This window comes from Pristis pectinata, chromosome 4 (assembly GCF_009764475.1).
Source record: "Pristis pectinata isolate sPriPec2 chromosome 4, sPriPec2.1.pri, whole genome shotgun sequence".
Taxonomy (NCBI): domain Eukaryota; kingdom Metazoa; phylum Chordata; class Chondrichthyes; order Rhinopristiformes; family Pristidae; genus Pristis; species Pristis pectinata.
The window spans coordinates 48,632,010-48,648,058 of NC_067408.1; the positions used below are offsets into that span (position 1 = coordinate 48,632,010).

General features: G+C 40.2%; 1 protein-coding gene across 2 annotated transcripts in view; it reads left to right on the top strand.

Moving 5' to 3' along the window:
* The window catches only part of LOC127569401 (protein FAM53A-like), a 109,481-nt gene that overhangs the window by 46,875 nt on the left and 46,557 nt on the right, over positions 1–16,049 (top strand). For both annotated transcript variants that reach the window (XM_052014010.1, XM_052014011.1), the window contains 2 exons: positions 8,161–8,414; positions 15,629–15,686. In XM_052014010.1, coding sequence (XP_051869970.1) covers positions 8,337–8,414; positions 15,629–15,686 — 136 coding nt within the window. In that variant the 5' untranslated portion in view covers positions 8,161–8,336. The remainder of the gene's footprint in view (positions 1–8,160; positions 8,415–15,628; positions 15,687–16,049) is intronic.

Here is a 16,049-nt window from a genome sequence, read left to right on the forward strand (position 1 = left end):
AGTTTAAAAGTTATTTTGAAAAGTACAGAAAAAGTTTGAAAGACCTCTGTCCAATATTTTTTTAAGACTCTGACACATCCAGAACATGTGAATTAAAGAAGCCTCTCTGTTATTGCATTTGTCACAGAAAGAAGATATATCGCAATAAAAATGGGGTAGTTTATCTTTAGACAAGTTAGCTCTATGGACCACTTTAAATTGAAGGAGAGAATGACGGGCGCATAATGACGAAGTATTAACCAATTTAAAAATTTCATTCCAAGTTTCCTCAGAAATTGACATCTGCAAATCTTGTTCCCAAGTGTTTTTAATTTTACCTACTGGCACCTTACTCATTCCTAGTAACCTGTCATAAATATTAGATATTGAGCCATAGTGAAAAGGTTTCAAATTAAAGATTACATCTAATAAATTTTTATCAGGACTCATAGGAAAAGAATGTAATTGAGATCGATGAAAATCTCTAATTTGTAAATATCGGAAAAATTGAACTTTAAGTAAAATATACTTGGTAGACAATTGTTCAAATGAAGAAAGGTTTCCTCCAACAAACAGATCCTGAAAACAAGTAATACCTAATTTGTCCCACTCTTTAAAAACTACAACAGTCATAGAAGGTTTAAAAAAATAATTAGAGAAAATGGGACTGGATATATTTTCAAGTTGGTATGATGCATAATTCCGGAGCGGAATTTTAAGGTATGGCGTCCCCTGTACTTTCTAACCTTCAGTGGTAGACAAACTTTCAAAGAAGCCTTTGTGAGTTGCTAAAATGCAGTTTGCAGATAGTACATGCTGTGGCTTCGGTGCATTAGTAGTGAGGGAAGTGAATGGATATGGTTTCAATGGTGCCATCTTTGGGCTTACTCTCACCCAGAGAAGTAGCATGTGTTTAATCATATTCCTGAATTCTTGAGGCCATTTGTGCAATCATTTGGAAGCTATGACCTCAAGAGCCATGGAATTGGTGTAAAGAAAGAATACAAGAAAGTAGGAGCAGGTGGAGGCTACCTGGCCCCTCAAACCTGCCCCACCATTCAATGTCATAGATTATTTCTACCCCAGAGTTCAACTCATCTTCTCTGTCAGTTCCATATAGCAAACAAAAAGTTTCTGATGAATGGCTTCTCTTATGACCTTTATGGTTGTATATTCATGATGAATGTTGTTGAATGAGAAGAGGAAGGTGGCTTTCCTTTCTGTTAGTGATGGTTATTACCTGGTATCAGTAATGCATGTCACCTGCCACCTATCATCCCAGAGCTAAACATTTTCTACATCCTGCTGCATTGTCTGATGAGGTGCAAATAGAATAGAACATTGTTCTGACCATGTGATGGAAATCTCTGTTAAGTAAAAAGATTTGCCCTAGGGCACTGTCCTGATAACCTCGGTGATGTCAAGGGTTTGAAATAATTATTTTTTATTAACCAGTCCAGTCTTCCTTTCTACGAGGTATAAATCCAATCAGTAGAGTTTCCTTCTGCTTGACTTCAATTTTACAAAGCCCCCTTCATGCCACTTTGGATCAAGTTCCATCTTGAAATTCAGAGATTTGCTTGATATCATTTCTTTTATCTATATTTTGACCAAGACCATGAATAATGCCTGGTTCTGGTGCAATGCAAGCTGCAGGTTATTATAAATGCACCTTCAACCTCTTAGTTGTTAAGGTTGGTAAATGGATGCTTGTGATTTGTCATGAAGGCCCACACTGGGAGCCATGTTGTCAGGACTCCAGCTCAGTCCATTGGTGCTGCTGCAGAACCATTTTTGGTGATGAACATTAAAGTCCTTCCCAAAGTACCTACTTTGCCTTTGCTAACCTCTATTGTTTCCTGGCCATCTTCAGCATGGAGGAGCACTGTCTTATCAGCTGTGAGAGGGCAGTAGGTAGTTATGAGCTAGACGTTTCCTTGCCTATGATTGATCTGTAGTTTCAAGATGTCCAAACCCCATATTGTGGACTGCTGGGGCTGCTCCCTCCTGACTGTTTATGACAGTCCTGTAATGATCAATCTGTCCTGCAAGTAAGAGAATTTAACTGGGAAGTCGGTTGCTTTCTATGATTTATATGATTTTTGTGAATATTATCTCTGTTTGGTATAACTAATCTTTTGGTACAGTTTCTCAGATGTTATTGGAGAGCAACTTTTCAGGGCCGAATGTAACTTTGTCATATCCAGTGCCTAAGTCAATAACGTATTGACTTTCCAGTTGTCTTATTTTTTCTGAGGTGGTTTTGATACAACAGTGTAGACTATTTCAGAGGGCAATAAAGTTGATTATATTGTTTCGGAGCAGGAGTCACATAGGCCAGCCTGTGTAAGGATGGTTGATTTCCTTAAGTATTTTAGTGATCCAGGTGGGCTTTTAATGATAGTTCAGTAGTCTCATAGACATGCTTATTCTAGTTTTTTTAAAAACTGGGTTTAATTAATTAACTAGATTTAAATTCACCAGTTATCACCAAGTACATGAATTTGTGTTCTTTGATCATTAATCTAAAATTATCGACTAATTGTCCAGTAGAATAACCAAATCACTAACATTATCCCTTCGAATCATGTTTGGAAATTTCTGCTTGGATTTCTGGGGCTTAAATTTGATATTGGTCCAGACTTGATCATGAAGGTTTATGCTTTTGGGGATTACATTTTTTAAAAAAGGCATCAATGCATATTTTTTTCCTTTTCTAACCAGTACAGAAGATTTACTTATCAGTTTGATTGGTAAATAATTGTTAAATTGGTTTTGTTATTGTCACATGTAGCAAGGTACAGTGAAAAACCTGTCTTGCATACCATTCATACAGATTAATTCATTACAACAGTGCATTGAGGTAGTACAAGGTAAAACAATGACAATGCAGAATAAAGTGTCACAGTTAACAGAGAAACTGCAGTGCAGGCAGATAATAAGGTGCAAGGACATAACGAGGTAGATTGTGAGGTCAAGAGTCCATTTTATTGTATTAGGGAACTGTTCAATAGTCTTATAAAAGTGGGATAGAAGCTGTCCTTGAGCCTGGTGGTATGTGCTTTCAGGCTTTTGTATCTTCTGCCCAATGGGAGAAGGGAGAAGAATGTCCAGGGTGGGTGGGGTCTTTGATTATGCTGGCTGTTTTACCAAGGCAGTGAGAAGTGTAACAGTCCGTGGAGCAGATGCTGGTTTCCATGGTGTGCTGGGTTGTGTCCACAGCTCTCTGCAGTTTCTTGCGGTCACAGGCAGAGCAGTTGTCATACCAAGACATGACGCATCCAGATAGGATGCTATCTATGGTGCATTGATAAAAGGATCCAGTTGCAAAGGGAAGTGTTGAGCCCCAGGTCTCGGAATTTGGAGATGAGTTTGTTTGGAATTATGGTTTTGAAGGCAGAGCTGTAGTCAACAAACAATAGTCTAACATAGGTGTCTTTACTGTCCAGGTGCTCCAGAGATGAGTGTAGGGCCAGGGAGATGGTGTCCACTGTAGACCTGTTTTGGCAAATTGCAGTGGGTCGAGGTTGGATGGGAGGCTGGAGTTAATGTGTGCCATGACCAGCCTCTCGAAGCACTTCATGATGGTGGATGTCAGAGCCACCAGGAGATAGTCATTAAGGCACGTTACCTTTTTTATCTCTTGGGTATCAGGATGATAGTGGTCTTCTTATTAGCAGGTGGGAACCTCAGAATGAAGCAGGGTGTCTGCAACAGTGACTGTGGGTTCAGGTGCATTGGAGGCTGTCAGGGTGGGTGGTTACATTCCAATCCCCTCCTGTTAAAAACGTGCATTGAATGCGTTAAGCTCATCGGGAAGGGATGCGCTGTACAGCCCAACTCCATTTTGTAGCCCATTATAACCGACGGCTGGTCTGGGACTTTATTTTGGACTGGTATCATCTCTTGGCATCCCTTGTAGCTTTATGGAGTTCATATCTCGATTTGAACGCCGCAGTCCTTGACTTCTGGAAAGGGGTGAATCTCCTGGTTCATCCATGGTTTCCAGTTTGAGAACACCTGGATTGTCCTCCTTGGTACAAAGACCTCAATACACTTGCTGATAAAGTCCATGACGGTGGTGACATGCACATCTAGGCTGGCTGCTAAGTCTTTGAACATGGACCAGTCTACTGACTCAAAGCAGTCGCATAGAAGCTCATCTATTTCCTCCGACCAGCACTGAAAGCACTGAACGATTAGAATGGAAGATTTGAACTTGAAGGGAGTTTGGATGATGGAAGTGGGATAGACATTGGCTTTTCTGATGAGGGGCCTGGTCTGTAATTCAAATTTATCTGTCTGGCATGAAAATCTGCTAGCTGTAAAAGTTCTGATGCTTGAGCAGTCTTAATCTGAGATGGTGATGGGCAAGGGCCGAATGTGTAAAACCTGTCACTGGCAATCTGTCCAAAGCCATTGGAAGTGAAATGGAGCAAAGCCATTGGTATGAAAAATGGAATAATTTCACACTTGATGAGTTGAGAGAATGGAGGAAATATTTAATTCTGTAGTTAATTATCCTACCTGAGTCAAAAATTTGCACTTAAAATGTCTGTCAGTGTCCCTTCAATCTCTTTGAAGGTCTGTGGTTAGTGCAAGCTCATCTGTATTCTGAACGCAAATTTCCTCAAAGAGACAGAGGCATGTCACTTGTAGAGATGTTGAAGAGTCAGGGCAAGAACACTTCCTTATTGAAGGGTGGGGTCCTTGGCCTTCGCACTTTGTCCCACTCTGTCAATTCCCCAGAAATATCCACAAAGAAAGTAGCCTGGTGCACGACAGAAGGCAGGGGACAGTTATGGTATCCAGCTGTGTTCCCAAACCTTTCTCTGTGTTATGGAAAGATCAACAAATGCAGCTGTGGTCTTATGGTTGTGCTCACAGTTGACCTCACTCGTGCTGAAGGCAATTACCTTGTGTGGTATAAAGCCAGTTTGTTCTTCAATGCCATCGTGTTCAGACTGATGCTTTAATGAATGAGCTGCTTCAGTTGTTTTAGTTGTGCACAGCAACAACATATTGCCAGGTAGCTTCCAACGTTGCTGTCTCTTTTCTCTAGTTTTGATTGAGCAATAACCATTGCTTCATGATAAGTTTGAGGAATTTGGCTATTCTCTATCACATAAGCTCAGAAGCCACTTTTAAGCCATTGGCCTGCAATGGTAGAGGAGGCTTAGAGAGATTCCATTTTTCCCTACACTGATTCCTGTTTCTGTTGCAGTCAGACCAGTCCAAAGTTCCATTTAGAGAAGCTATCCCAAGAGTTTGGAGGATTCCAGACATCTAGCCATTGACTCTGGCATTTGTTACTTTGAAAGGGATTGAAAGCATACTGATGTCAGACCTGTCAACAATAGAAAAATATTTCTATTAAGTGGAGGCTACAGCCAAATAGAACTGAGTCCATCATCTCAGTGCTTCACCTCAATAACCACAAAGACTCGCCTCAATGTTTCTTTTTGGGGCAAATAAGTCCAATGCTAATCCATCTGGGTGTGACACATGGCTGCACTTAGACCTTTTTGTATTTATCTAGAAAAACTGTTGCAAAGATCAGGAGTCAGCTGAACCTTGTCCAAAAGCTCACCAGAACAAATTGGGTTGCCAGCATGGGAGTACTCTGCACCTTGCCAATGGCTGAGCGCTGTGCAGTTGTCTGGCCTGTTAGAACTTGTCCCAGATGTGTGGATAGTCAACTGAATTTCACCATGTGTGCTATCAGATGAACTCTGAACTCCACACCAGTTGGAAAGTTATTGGTGCTATCCAGTGTTGCTCTCCCAGCTGATCATTATGATATACCTGCAGAGAGATTGACAACACAAAGCTCCGCATCCGTAGAGATTTAATGAATCCCCAGCTCACTACCTATACTCCCAGAAACCTTTATTGGCATGCTCAAGTCCTTGTAGGGTATGGTGCTGCAGAAATTTGGCCAAAAGCTTTAATTCCCCCTCCTGAATAAACATCTCCAAGCCCAACAATAAAGCCTCCTGGTTTTGACCACTACGTAAAATGTAGAGGGCTGCAAAGTAAATTTGCACAGCACATCTCTGCTGTGATCACTTGATGCACAAATGGTATATAAGGAGTTATACGGAATGTGACTGTGACAATCTTATCAAACTACACCACATAACTACACTCTGCCAACTATATAAATGTAACTATGGTGTTACAGAGATGCAATTCTTTTCCTCGAGCAATAAACGTGTACAGTTATAGTTGCTTTGTCAGCTGTGCGAAATTAAAGGACTTAGTCGAGTTCTCGCAGAAGCTGAGCAGTAGGGCACTTTGCTTAATTGTGACTTTTTGAACACTGAAATCAGACCTGCTGCACCCTGCTCCTTTATGAGCTTTGTTTTTGAGCAAAGTCAAGAAATAGAATCTGAAGTAGGAATTTGCAGTTGAATTATCTGCTCCTTTTAAAGATAATTCTTGCTAATGTGTACAAGTAATTTGATTCCAAACATGTTATAAGAATCTAAGGAAGCAAAAAATAATGTATATATTGCCTATTTGAATTAAAAATGGCTGAACATTTTAACTTGGCTGTACAACAGCCACTTTTTGTGATTTGAATTAGCTTCTATATTGGTTTTGTAAGGCATCCAATATTTGTAGAAGAACAATTGTGGGTTTCAAGCCAACCTATGTTGCAGCCTTTGAATGTTCTGGGATTATATTTGAGCTGGAACTTGCTTTTGGAAAACAAAAGTGCTGCTGTAGCTGTATATTAATTGAAAAACTGAGCATTTAGTTAGCTTCATGTGTTGTGATTCAGGCTCAATAACTCTATCCTCGAAAGCAGAAACAAATTTAGTTTGGAAAGTCCAGGGGAGCTCATTCAGCTGGGGCACACCATGCATTGATTGTGCTTCCTGCACTACTATCTTATTTGCAAAAGACATTGAGAGTTGAATAGTCACATGCAGTCCATGCTAGAAGCTTGTTCCTTGAAGGACATCAGTGAACCAGTTGATTTTTACAGGAATTCAACAGTTAGTGATTTCCTGCATCTAATGTTGTCTTCTTTCCGGACTTATTATGGGTAGATCACGCCTGACTAATTTGATATATTTTGAAAAGGCAACAAAGAGGGTTAATGATGGCAGGGGTTTTGATCTAGTCTGCATGACTTTCAGCAAGGCTTTGAATAGTTGCCTTCATCACATATTTTCCATGATTCCTTGGTGCTAGCAAATGACCAGATTTCATAACTTGCTATTATGTGATTTCAACTGTGGTAATGTAAACTCTACACTATTTATCCATTGAACTCCATTGGTGGTGTGATTTATTGGGTAGGTTTCTAGGCTGCTTTGAAGACCTCTTCTCAGTTTTTAGTAATGGAACAATGCCAAGATCACTGCATCTCCTTCATGTTGTTGTTATTGGTTCCATGGTAACAGTTTCACCTGAATAAAAAAGATTTAGTCCAAGAGATACTTTAGTGTGTAATCTAGACCAGCAGTGGTACTTTGGTTAAGTGGGACTGGTTAAGACATTAGTCCTCTAAAAAGGACATCATTGCTCCCATGACACTTTTATTTTTTTTTAAAAAAAGGCAGAAAAACTTTCCTGATGTCTTGGCCGGCGTTTGTCTCAGCACATGCTACTGAAACATTATCTGGTGAGACTGAGAGAGTTAATATTTCAGGTCAATGACATTTTATCAGTTGCTGTCTATATTTAAGATTGCCAGCATCTCCTGTGTTTAGCTTTTGTATCCGGTCACATGCCATTTCCATATGTTTTGTCACATCTCTGCCTTGGATATTTATAACTTGGTACAATTTATTCACATCTTCTCTGCTGTCAGCATGAGAATGAATGTTATAATACTTAGTTATTCACGTTTTCTTGCGTTACATCAGTGACAACTGTGATGTCCAGTGTAAATTTTTCTTCCTATAGCTGATGCCTTTGGAATGAATGGCCCTTAACGTATCATTGAATATATAGTATTTGAAGATAAATGTGCCCCTCTAAATCAGGGTTGTTGAAAAATTAATAATATCTAGTAATTTTTTAAAAAATAAAAACAACTTTCAATGTTCCTGACATCAAGAGGCTTCAAAAGGACTGCTGCATTTGTCTGTCACTGATCATTAGGTATTGATGTAGTTGAGGTTTAGAAACTCATGTGAATATTTTTTTCCCTCCCTTCCTTTGTAGGCAAATAAAAGAATGGACTAAGAATGTACAGGTGCTTTGCATCACATCTAAGATGACCACCTCCCTGTAAACTCTGCATCCCTGGAACGAGAAACATGGTAGAGTGAAAGCAAGGCGTTGCAGAGGGAAGAGCTCAGTCGCTTTCACGGCACGTGAGGAAAGGCAGGAAGGTTACCATGGTAACTGTCATCACGGAACAGCTACAGAAACAGAGTTTGGATGACCTGGCTTGTAAGGTCTTCAATATTAACCTGGTAAGAGGACAGTCTGCAACAGTTGCAGTCTTGTGTCTTGCCATGCATAGAGTATAGTATGGTCTGTCTGTGTGTGATTATTTTTCCACTACTGCTTCTTTATCTTGGCTTCAGACATGCAATACATTGAGAATTTTGTAAACACAGCTTCTGTGTGGTAGGAAAGCAGTGACCCAGGCCACAACCCAGCCAGTTGGTACTGGTGGCATCCATGGAGTTGCTTGCCTATCCAACTTTAAAATGGAAAGTGTACATCTTTGAATCTCTTTAAATATATTTTTTGAGTTGGATGTGTGCATTGGAGTTCTCTAGACAGATCTCTCACTCCAGAAAGACCCATTTAGAAGACTTTGCACCATTCTACAGTCAAGTAAGGAACTTCAAATTCAGTTCATATTTGGTAACTTGCATTGTGGCTGCACTATGTTTCCCAGAGAGCGAATGAAGCTTGATCTGTCAGGTTGGAAATGAGGGCGAAAGTGGATTTATCTCCTTTTGCACAACTTATTTTATTTTCCATTTCTCTCCTTCTTCATGATATCCTGTTTTTGAATCCTTTAATATTCACACACTTGTATATGTTGAGCATGGTTTTCGACATAGCTTGCGTCCTTGCATGGGTCATGAGCACTGACCATTTTCCTTTTAGTAATCTTCACTTTTAAACTGGTGAAGTTGGAGAACTCGAAGTATTTTAATGTGAACCACTTATTTTGATAACTTGTTCACTGCTCTGTAAAGCTGGCATGCAGTCGACTGTGTCTAGCAGTGGTTTTGCAATTTCCTCTGTGGGATATTTTTTGCATGCCCACTGTAAATGTCGATGCCCAAGAATAATGAAACACTCCTGTGGACTCCTGCCCTAACTTCTGTAAGGCAGTGTCAGCTATTAAAAAGGATTGAGTGCCATGGTTGTGGTTTAAGTTCCTTTACAGCGATACAGGTTGTGTTAGGAAGTCAATAATTAAAGAACTGCATAAATCTGGTTTCTTTGGATCCTTAACAGCCTCTCTTTAAAGATTGCCTTGTTTGATCTTTCCTTCCTTTCCTGCATTAATAAGCTTTTAGTGATAGCAACTACTCAGCTTCTTACTGAGGCTGGACTTCTTATCCGCAGAGCATGACCTGTTGGTAAAATACTTTCACCAAGGGATAGACTTGGCTTGGACTGCAAAACCCAGTCTGGTGTGATGATTTATTATCCATGTGGTAAATTCATGTCTGCTTAAAGACTCAAGTTTTACATGTTTTTGCTGTTCGTTTCTTTTGTGAAGATGATATAGTAGAGTGTTATAATTTTATATCATGCATTCAGCATTTTGTAAGTGTAAATCCTAATATGGATTAAGTAAAGATTTGTGGTTCCTTTTGAACTGTTATAGTGTGATCTTTTCCTAATACTATTCAATTAAGGAAAGTTATCTAGTTTGTATCTGCACCAATTCGTATTGATACCAGCCTAGTCATCTATTTGTGAGCAAAACCACTGTTTTACTCTCAATTGCTAAGTCAGATTTACTGTACAAAATAGTACTAAATCAGTTTTGCTGCTCAATTTGCAATTCACATGAACTGACTTTGTTCATTACTGAGAAACAAATGGCTGGTCTTCATGTAAGGGGGGCAAGAATCACCTATATTGATGTTGTACATGGTGAGTGAAGTGTTGCCTTTAAGGCAGATAATTGTTAAGAGTTTTTGATACTGACTGTGGAATTGTCAGACTTTCTATCTAAAAATGGAAGATCATGAGTTTATTAAACACTTGGAATAGGAGACTTGTATCCTGTCCCTGGCCTGTATCATAGTCTGGGTTATACAATCCTTATTATCTCATTCTGCAAAGGTTACCTTTGAAATATCAAAAACTTGTTCATGTTGTAGTGATGTTATTCGATCATGTACTTGATTAGTTGGCCAAAAATGGATGCTGTAATGAAATAATAAATGTCCATCTAGTAATGCTTTCACTGGAGAGCAGTCCACATGATTAAAAAGGATGCACAGCAGAGAAATAGCCCTTTCTGAACCAATCAGTCCTTGCTGGTGCTGGTAATTCACTTGAGCCTCCTTCCCGTCACCTCTCAAACCATTAGTGTAAACCTATATTCCCTTCTTTCTCATACATATACTTGTCCAGCATCTTAAATCTAATTATGCTGTTTGTTCCAACCTTGTGGTAGTGACTGCCACATTCTCACCACTCTGGGTAAAGAATTTTCTTCTGAATTCCCCATGGGATTTTTGATGACAGGCTTGTATTAGTTGTCAGACACAAACACTGGCCTCTAGTTATACTGTATCCCACAAGTGAAAATATTCTCTCCATATCTTTTCTATCTAGACCTTTCCTTTTAAAAAGCTCTGTTAATTCGCTATTCCTCAGCTGCCTTTTCTCAAACGTATGTTTATCCTTTACTAAGGATAGTGGGCGGCACAGTGGTGTAGCGGTTAGCGTAACGCTATTACAGCGCCAGTGATCGGGGTTCAATTCCCACCGCTGTCTGTAAGGAGTATGTTCGTTCTCCCCATGACTGCGTGGGTTTCCTCTGGGTGCTCTGGTTTCCTCCCACCTTCCAAAGATGTACAGGTTAGTAGGTTAACATGGGTGTAATTGGGTGGCTTGGGCTCCTTGGGCCGGAAGGGCATGTTACCATGCTGTAAAAATAAGTTCTAAGGTAAAGTTTTAATATGTATATTGCATTGTTGAGGTTTAGATTCTAAAAATTAGTGCACCGCTGAAACAGTGAGGGCGAGAGGAAGAAAGTCATATTTTTAATCAAAGGGGAGAGACATGCATGTGACATGTATGAAGGGAGAAATGGAGAAAGAACATTTTACAGTTTTTCCTCGGTGAGAAGAAAATACTTGTGTTTAGGATTCCAATTAAGTTTAACCCACATTTTTGGACATTAGCTTTGGGATTAATTATTGGTGTTAGATGAACAATTAAAATCATACAGAGGTACAGCATGGAGCAGCCTTTTGGCCCAATGCAGTACCTGCAATCAACCAACCACTTACACTAGTCCTACATTAATCCCATCTTCTATGGTCCCCACATTGTCATCAACTCCCCCCAGATTCTGCCACCCACCTACATACTTGGACAATTTGCAGTGATCAGTTAACCTACCAATCTGCAAGTCTTTGGGTTGTGGGAGGAAACTGGAGCACCTGGCAGAAGCCCATGTGGTCACAGGGGAACAAGCAATTTCCACACAGACAGCACCCAAAGTCGGATTGAACTGGGTCTCTGGTGCTGCGAGGCAGTGGTTCTACCAGCTGTATCACACTGCTGCCCATTATTACGTTTGTTTTTCGTGCATAAGAACATAAGAAGTAGGAGCAGGCATAGGCCATCTGGTCCATCAAGCCTGCTCCACCATTCAATAAGACCATGGATGAACTGGCCGTGGACTCAGATCCACCTACCTGCCTTTTCCCCATAACCCTTAATTCCTCTACAATGCAAAAATCTAACCGTATCTTAAATATATTTAATGAGGTAGCCTCTACTGCTTCCCTGAGCAGAGAATTCCACAGATTCACTACTCTCTGGGAAAAGCAGTTGCTCCTCATCTCCATCCTAAATGTTTTCCCTCGAATCTTGAGGTTGTGTCCTCTAGTTCTAGTCTCACCTACCAGTGGAAACAACCTTCCTGCCTCTATCTTATCCCTTTCATAATTTTATATGTTTCTATAAGATCTCTTCTCATTCTTCTGAGTTCCAGCGAGTATAGTCCCAGGCAACTCAATCTCTCCTTATAGGCTAACCCCCTCATCTCAGGAATCAACCTGGTGAACCTCTTCTGCACAGCCTCTAAAGCCAGTATACTCTCCTCAAGTAAGGAGACCAGAACTGCACGCAGTACTCCAGGTGTGGCCTCACCAGTACCCTCTACAGTTGCAGCATAATCTCCCTGCTCTTAAATTCATTGAAGGCCAACGTTCCATTTTCCTTCTTGATAACCTTTTGCTATTCATGCGCAAACACTCCCAAGTCCCTCTGCACAACAGCATGCTGCAGTCTTTTACCATTTTAAAAAAAAATCTGATTTTCTATTTTTCCTTCCAAAGTGGATGACCTCGCATTTACCAACATTGTACTCCATCTGCCAGACCCTTGCCCACTCACTTAACCTATCTCTATCTCTCTGCAGACTCTCTGCATCCTCTGCACAATTTGCTTTTCTACTCAATTTAGTGTCATCAGCAAACTTGGATACGCTACACTTGGTCCCCTCTTCCAAATCGTTAATGTATATCATGGACAGTTGTAGGCCCAGCACCGACCCCTGCGGCACCCCATTCACCACTGATTACCAACCAAAGACACCCATTTATCCCAACTCTCTGCCTTCTATTGGTTAACCAATTCTTTATCCATGCTAATACATTACCCCCAACTCCATGCATCCTTATCTCATCGAAAGTCTTTTATGTGGCACTTTATCGAACGCCTTCTGGAAATCCAAGTATACAACATCCACCTGTTCCCCTCTATCCACTGCGCTCATTATATCCTCAACTCCAGTAAGTTTGTCAAACAGGACTTGTCATTCCTGAATCCATGCTGTGTCTGCCTGATGGAACCACTTCTATTCAGATGTCTCGCTATTTCTTCCTTAATGATAGCTTCAAGCATTTTCCCGACTACAGACGTTAAGCTAACTGGCCTATAGATACCAGCCTTTTGCCTACATCCTTTTTCTGAACAGTGGTGTGGCATTTGCTGTCTTCCAATCTGCCGGGACCTGCCCAGAGTCCAGAGAATTTTGGTAAATTATCACAAATGGCTCTACTATAACTTCCGCCATTTCTTTCAGTACCCTGGGATGCTTCCCATCAGGACCAGGGGTCTTGTCTACCTTTAGGCCCACTAGTTTGCTTATCACTACCTCTTTAGTGACAGCGATTGCATAGAGGTCCTCACCTCCCATCGCATCCACAACATCTCTCTTTGGCATGTTATGTGTGTCCTCCACTGTGAAGACTGACACAAAATAGTCATTCAAAGCCTTGGCCATTTACACATTACCCAATATTACTTCCCCCTTCTCATCTTCCAAGGGACCTATGTTCATTTTAGCCCCCCTTTACTGCTTTATATAATTATAAAAACTTGTACTATTTGTTTTTATATTTTGTGCTAGTTTACTTTCATAATCTATCTTCCCTTTCCTTATTGCTTGCTTAGTGGTTCTTTGTTGCTTTTTGAAGTTTTCACAATCTTCCAATTTCCCACTTCTCTTGGCGACTTTGTATGGATGAGCTGTTGGCTTGATACCTTCTTTCATTTCCTTAGTTATCCAAGGCTGGCTCTCCCCACCCTTACTGTCCTTGGTTTTAATTGGAATGTACTTTTGTTGAGCACCACAAAAAATCTCTTTGAAAGTCTTCCACTGTTCCTCAATGTCCCACCATATAACCTGTGTTTCCAGTCCATGCTAGCCAACTCCTCCCTCATCCTGTTGTAGTCTCCCTTGTTTAGGCATAATACACTGGTTTTAGATCGAACTATTGCACCTTCCATTTGTATGAGAAATTCAATCATACTATGATTACTTTTTCCAAGAGGATCCCTAACTACAAGATCGTTAATTTTACCTGTCTCATTGCACAGGACCAGATCTAAGATAGCATCTTTCCTTGTAGGTTCACTAACATGCTGTTCAAGAAAGCTATCACGGGTGCATTCTACGAAGTCCTCCTCAAGACTTCCTCGACCAAGTTGATTCGCCCAATCTGTGTGGAAGTTAAAGTCCCCCATGACAAATGCCATTCCATTCTTACATGCATCAAATATTTCTTGGTTTATTGCCTGTGCCACTGTAATGTTATTATTTGGTGGCCTATTGACAACTCCCACCAGTGATTTTTTTTTTTCCCCTTTATGGTTCCTCATCTCTACCCAGATGGACTCAACATTCTGCTTCTTAGATCTTATATTGTCTCTCACTATCGCCCTAATCTCATTCTTTAATTAAGAGCTCTACCCCACCCTCTTGCCTTCCTGCCTATCCTTCTGTATTACCTGATACTCTTGGATATTTAATTCCCACTCATCTCCACCCTGCAACCACATTTCTGTAGTGGCCACTAAATCATAAGTTCAAATTAGTAGTTCCTTATCATTAGTAGAGCTTGTCAATCATTAATAATTCAAATGAAAGGAATATTCAGCTTAATTGGTTTTAGCTCATTTGTCCTATCCATTTTAGCACTTTTAAAATGTTGCTTTTTTTCCCTCTTCCCTTTTCCTCTCACTGATTTAGCTGTACACCTAAAGTTTTCAGATTCTGAACAACTTTGATTTCATCCTTTTCCCTGTTTTGGTCAAAGCTGATTTGAGAGAGATTAGCTAGCATTCTAGCTCTTGTGCCACTCTATGTGGGAAATGGATGTCTTTCTTATGATTAGTATTCTGTGATACCTCTTGCCCTGTTACAATTGATTCTTGGTGCAAATAGCACTTCTCTAGTTTTCTCAGCAACTCAACTTCCTTTTAGATGCCGGAATAGATTTCTCACTTTTGCATTTCTATGCCAATTCAGTGACCAACTGTTAGTAGAGCTTGTAAGTGTAAGTAAAACCTAATTAGAGACTAGCACAATAAAACATACTAATAGTACCGGTTCTTCATGGGATCAGTCATTCACTGATTAGGTGACCCTCTGTGTTTGGGGGTCGGGGAGAGAAACACACATCATGAGGTAATTGAGGATCAGTGATATTAATAAATTGTTGATCGAAAGTTTTTGCTTTTCATTCTTCACATGTAGTTTTCTCTTCCCTCCCTGCCTCCCTCTCTCCAGTTACGCAGAACATCGGTTCAACTTGTTTTCATTATTCACATACTATGCACCCTCTGTTCATAATAATCTACCCATAAATTCACAAACATATGGTGTTATATTTTTGTTTGAAGCATGTGATTACTTTACCCTCAAACTTTGATACTTTTCTTGCCTTTGCATATATTTGGAGTAGAAGACCATATCAAAATACACTGCAGTGTCATGGGATTTCTTATGTGCTTCCTCAGCATCTGGATTCTTCTAGCTATCCTTCTTAGGAGGAGCATCGCCTGTTATTTGAAGATTAGCTTGTAGATGAGCTGTTACTTCCTGGTCATAAACTTTTTTTTGGTTCTTTATGCAATTCTTGGATCAGATATTGAGACCTATATCCTTTCACCTTTGCTCTTTCAGCCCCTGCCAGAGAATACGAACAAGGGTGGCTGCTGGAATCCCTACCGATTCATACCAGGTAAGTGCATTTACTTGACCCTCTGCAGTTATACCTAGCCTGTAATTGTAGAATCAAGAGTTGATCATGGGAGCAATATATATATGGCCCCTCCAATAGACATTAAGGAGACGGTTTGTAGATACGTTTATAAGATGTGTTTAAAGTGTTCTTGCAAAAGTAGTCAAATTTGATTTCTTGCACATTCCCATGTGGATATATACGAGGTTGTTCAATAATTCCCTTCAGCTCTGGAGCAGGCCTATTACCTGAAGAAAGATGTTTAATCCAGGAGGTAACAGCAGCTCACTGTGTTGCAGTTGTAACAGTGATTGCAATCGGGTGTAATTCTTTTACATTTACTAAAGCGTCTTTGCTTTGTCT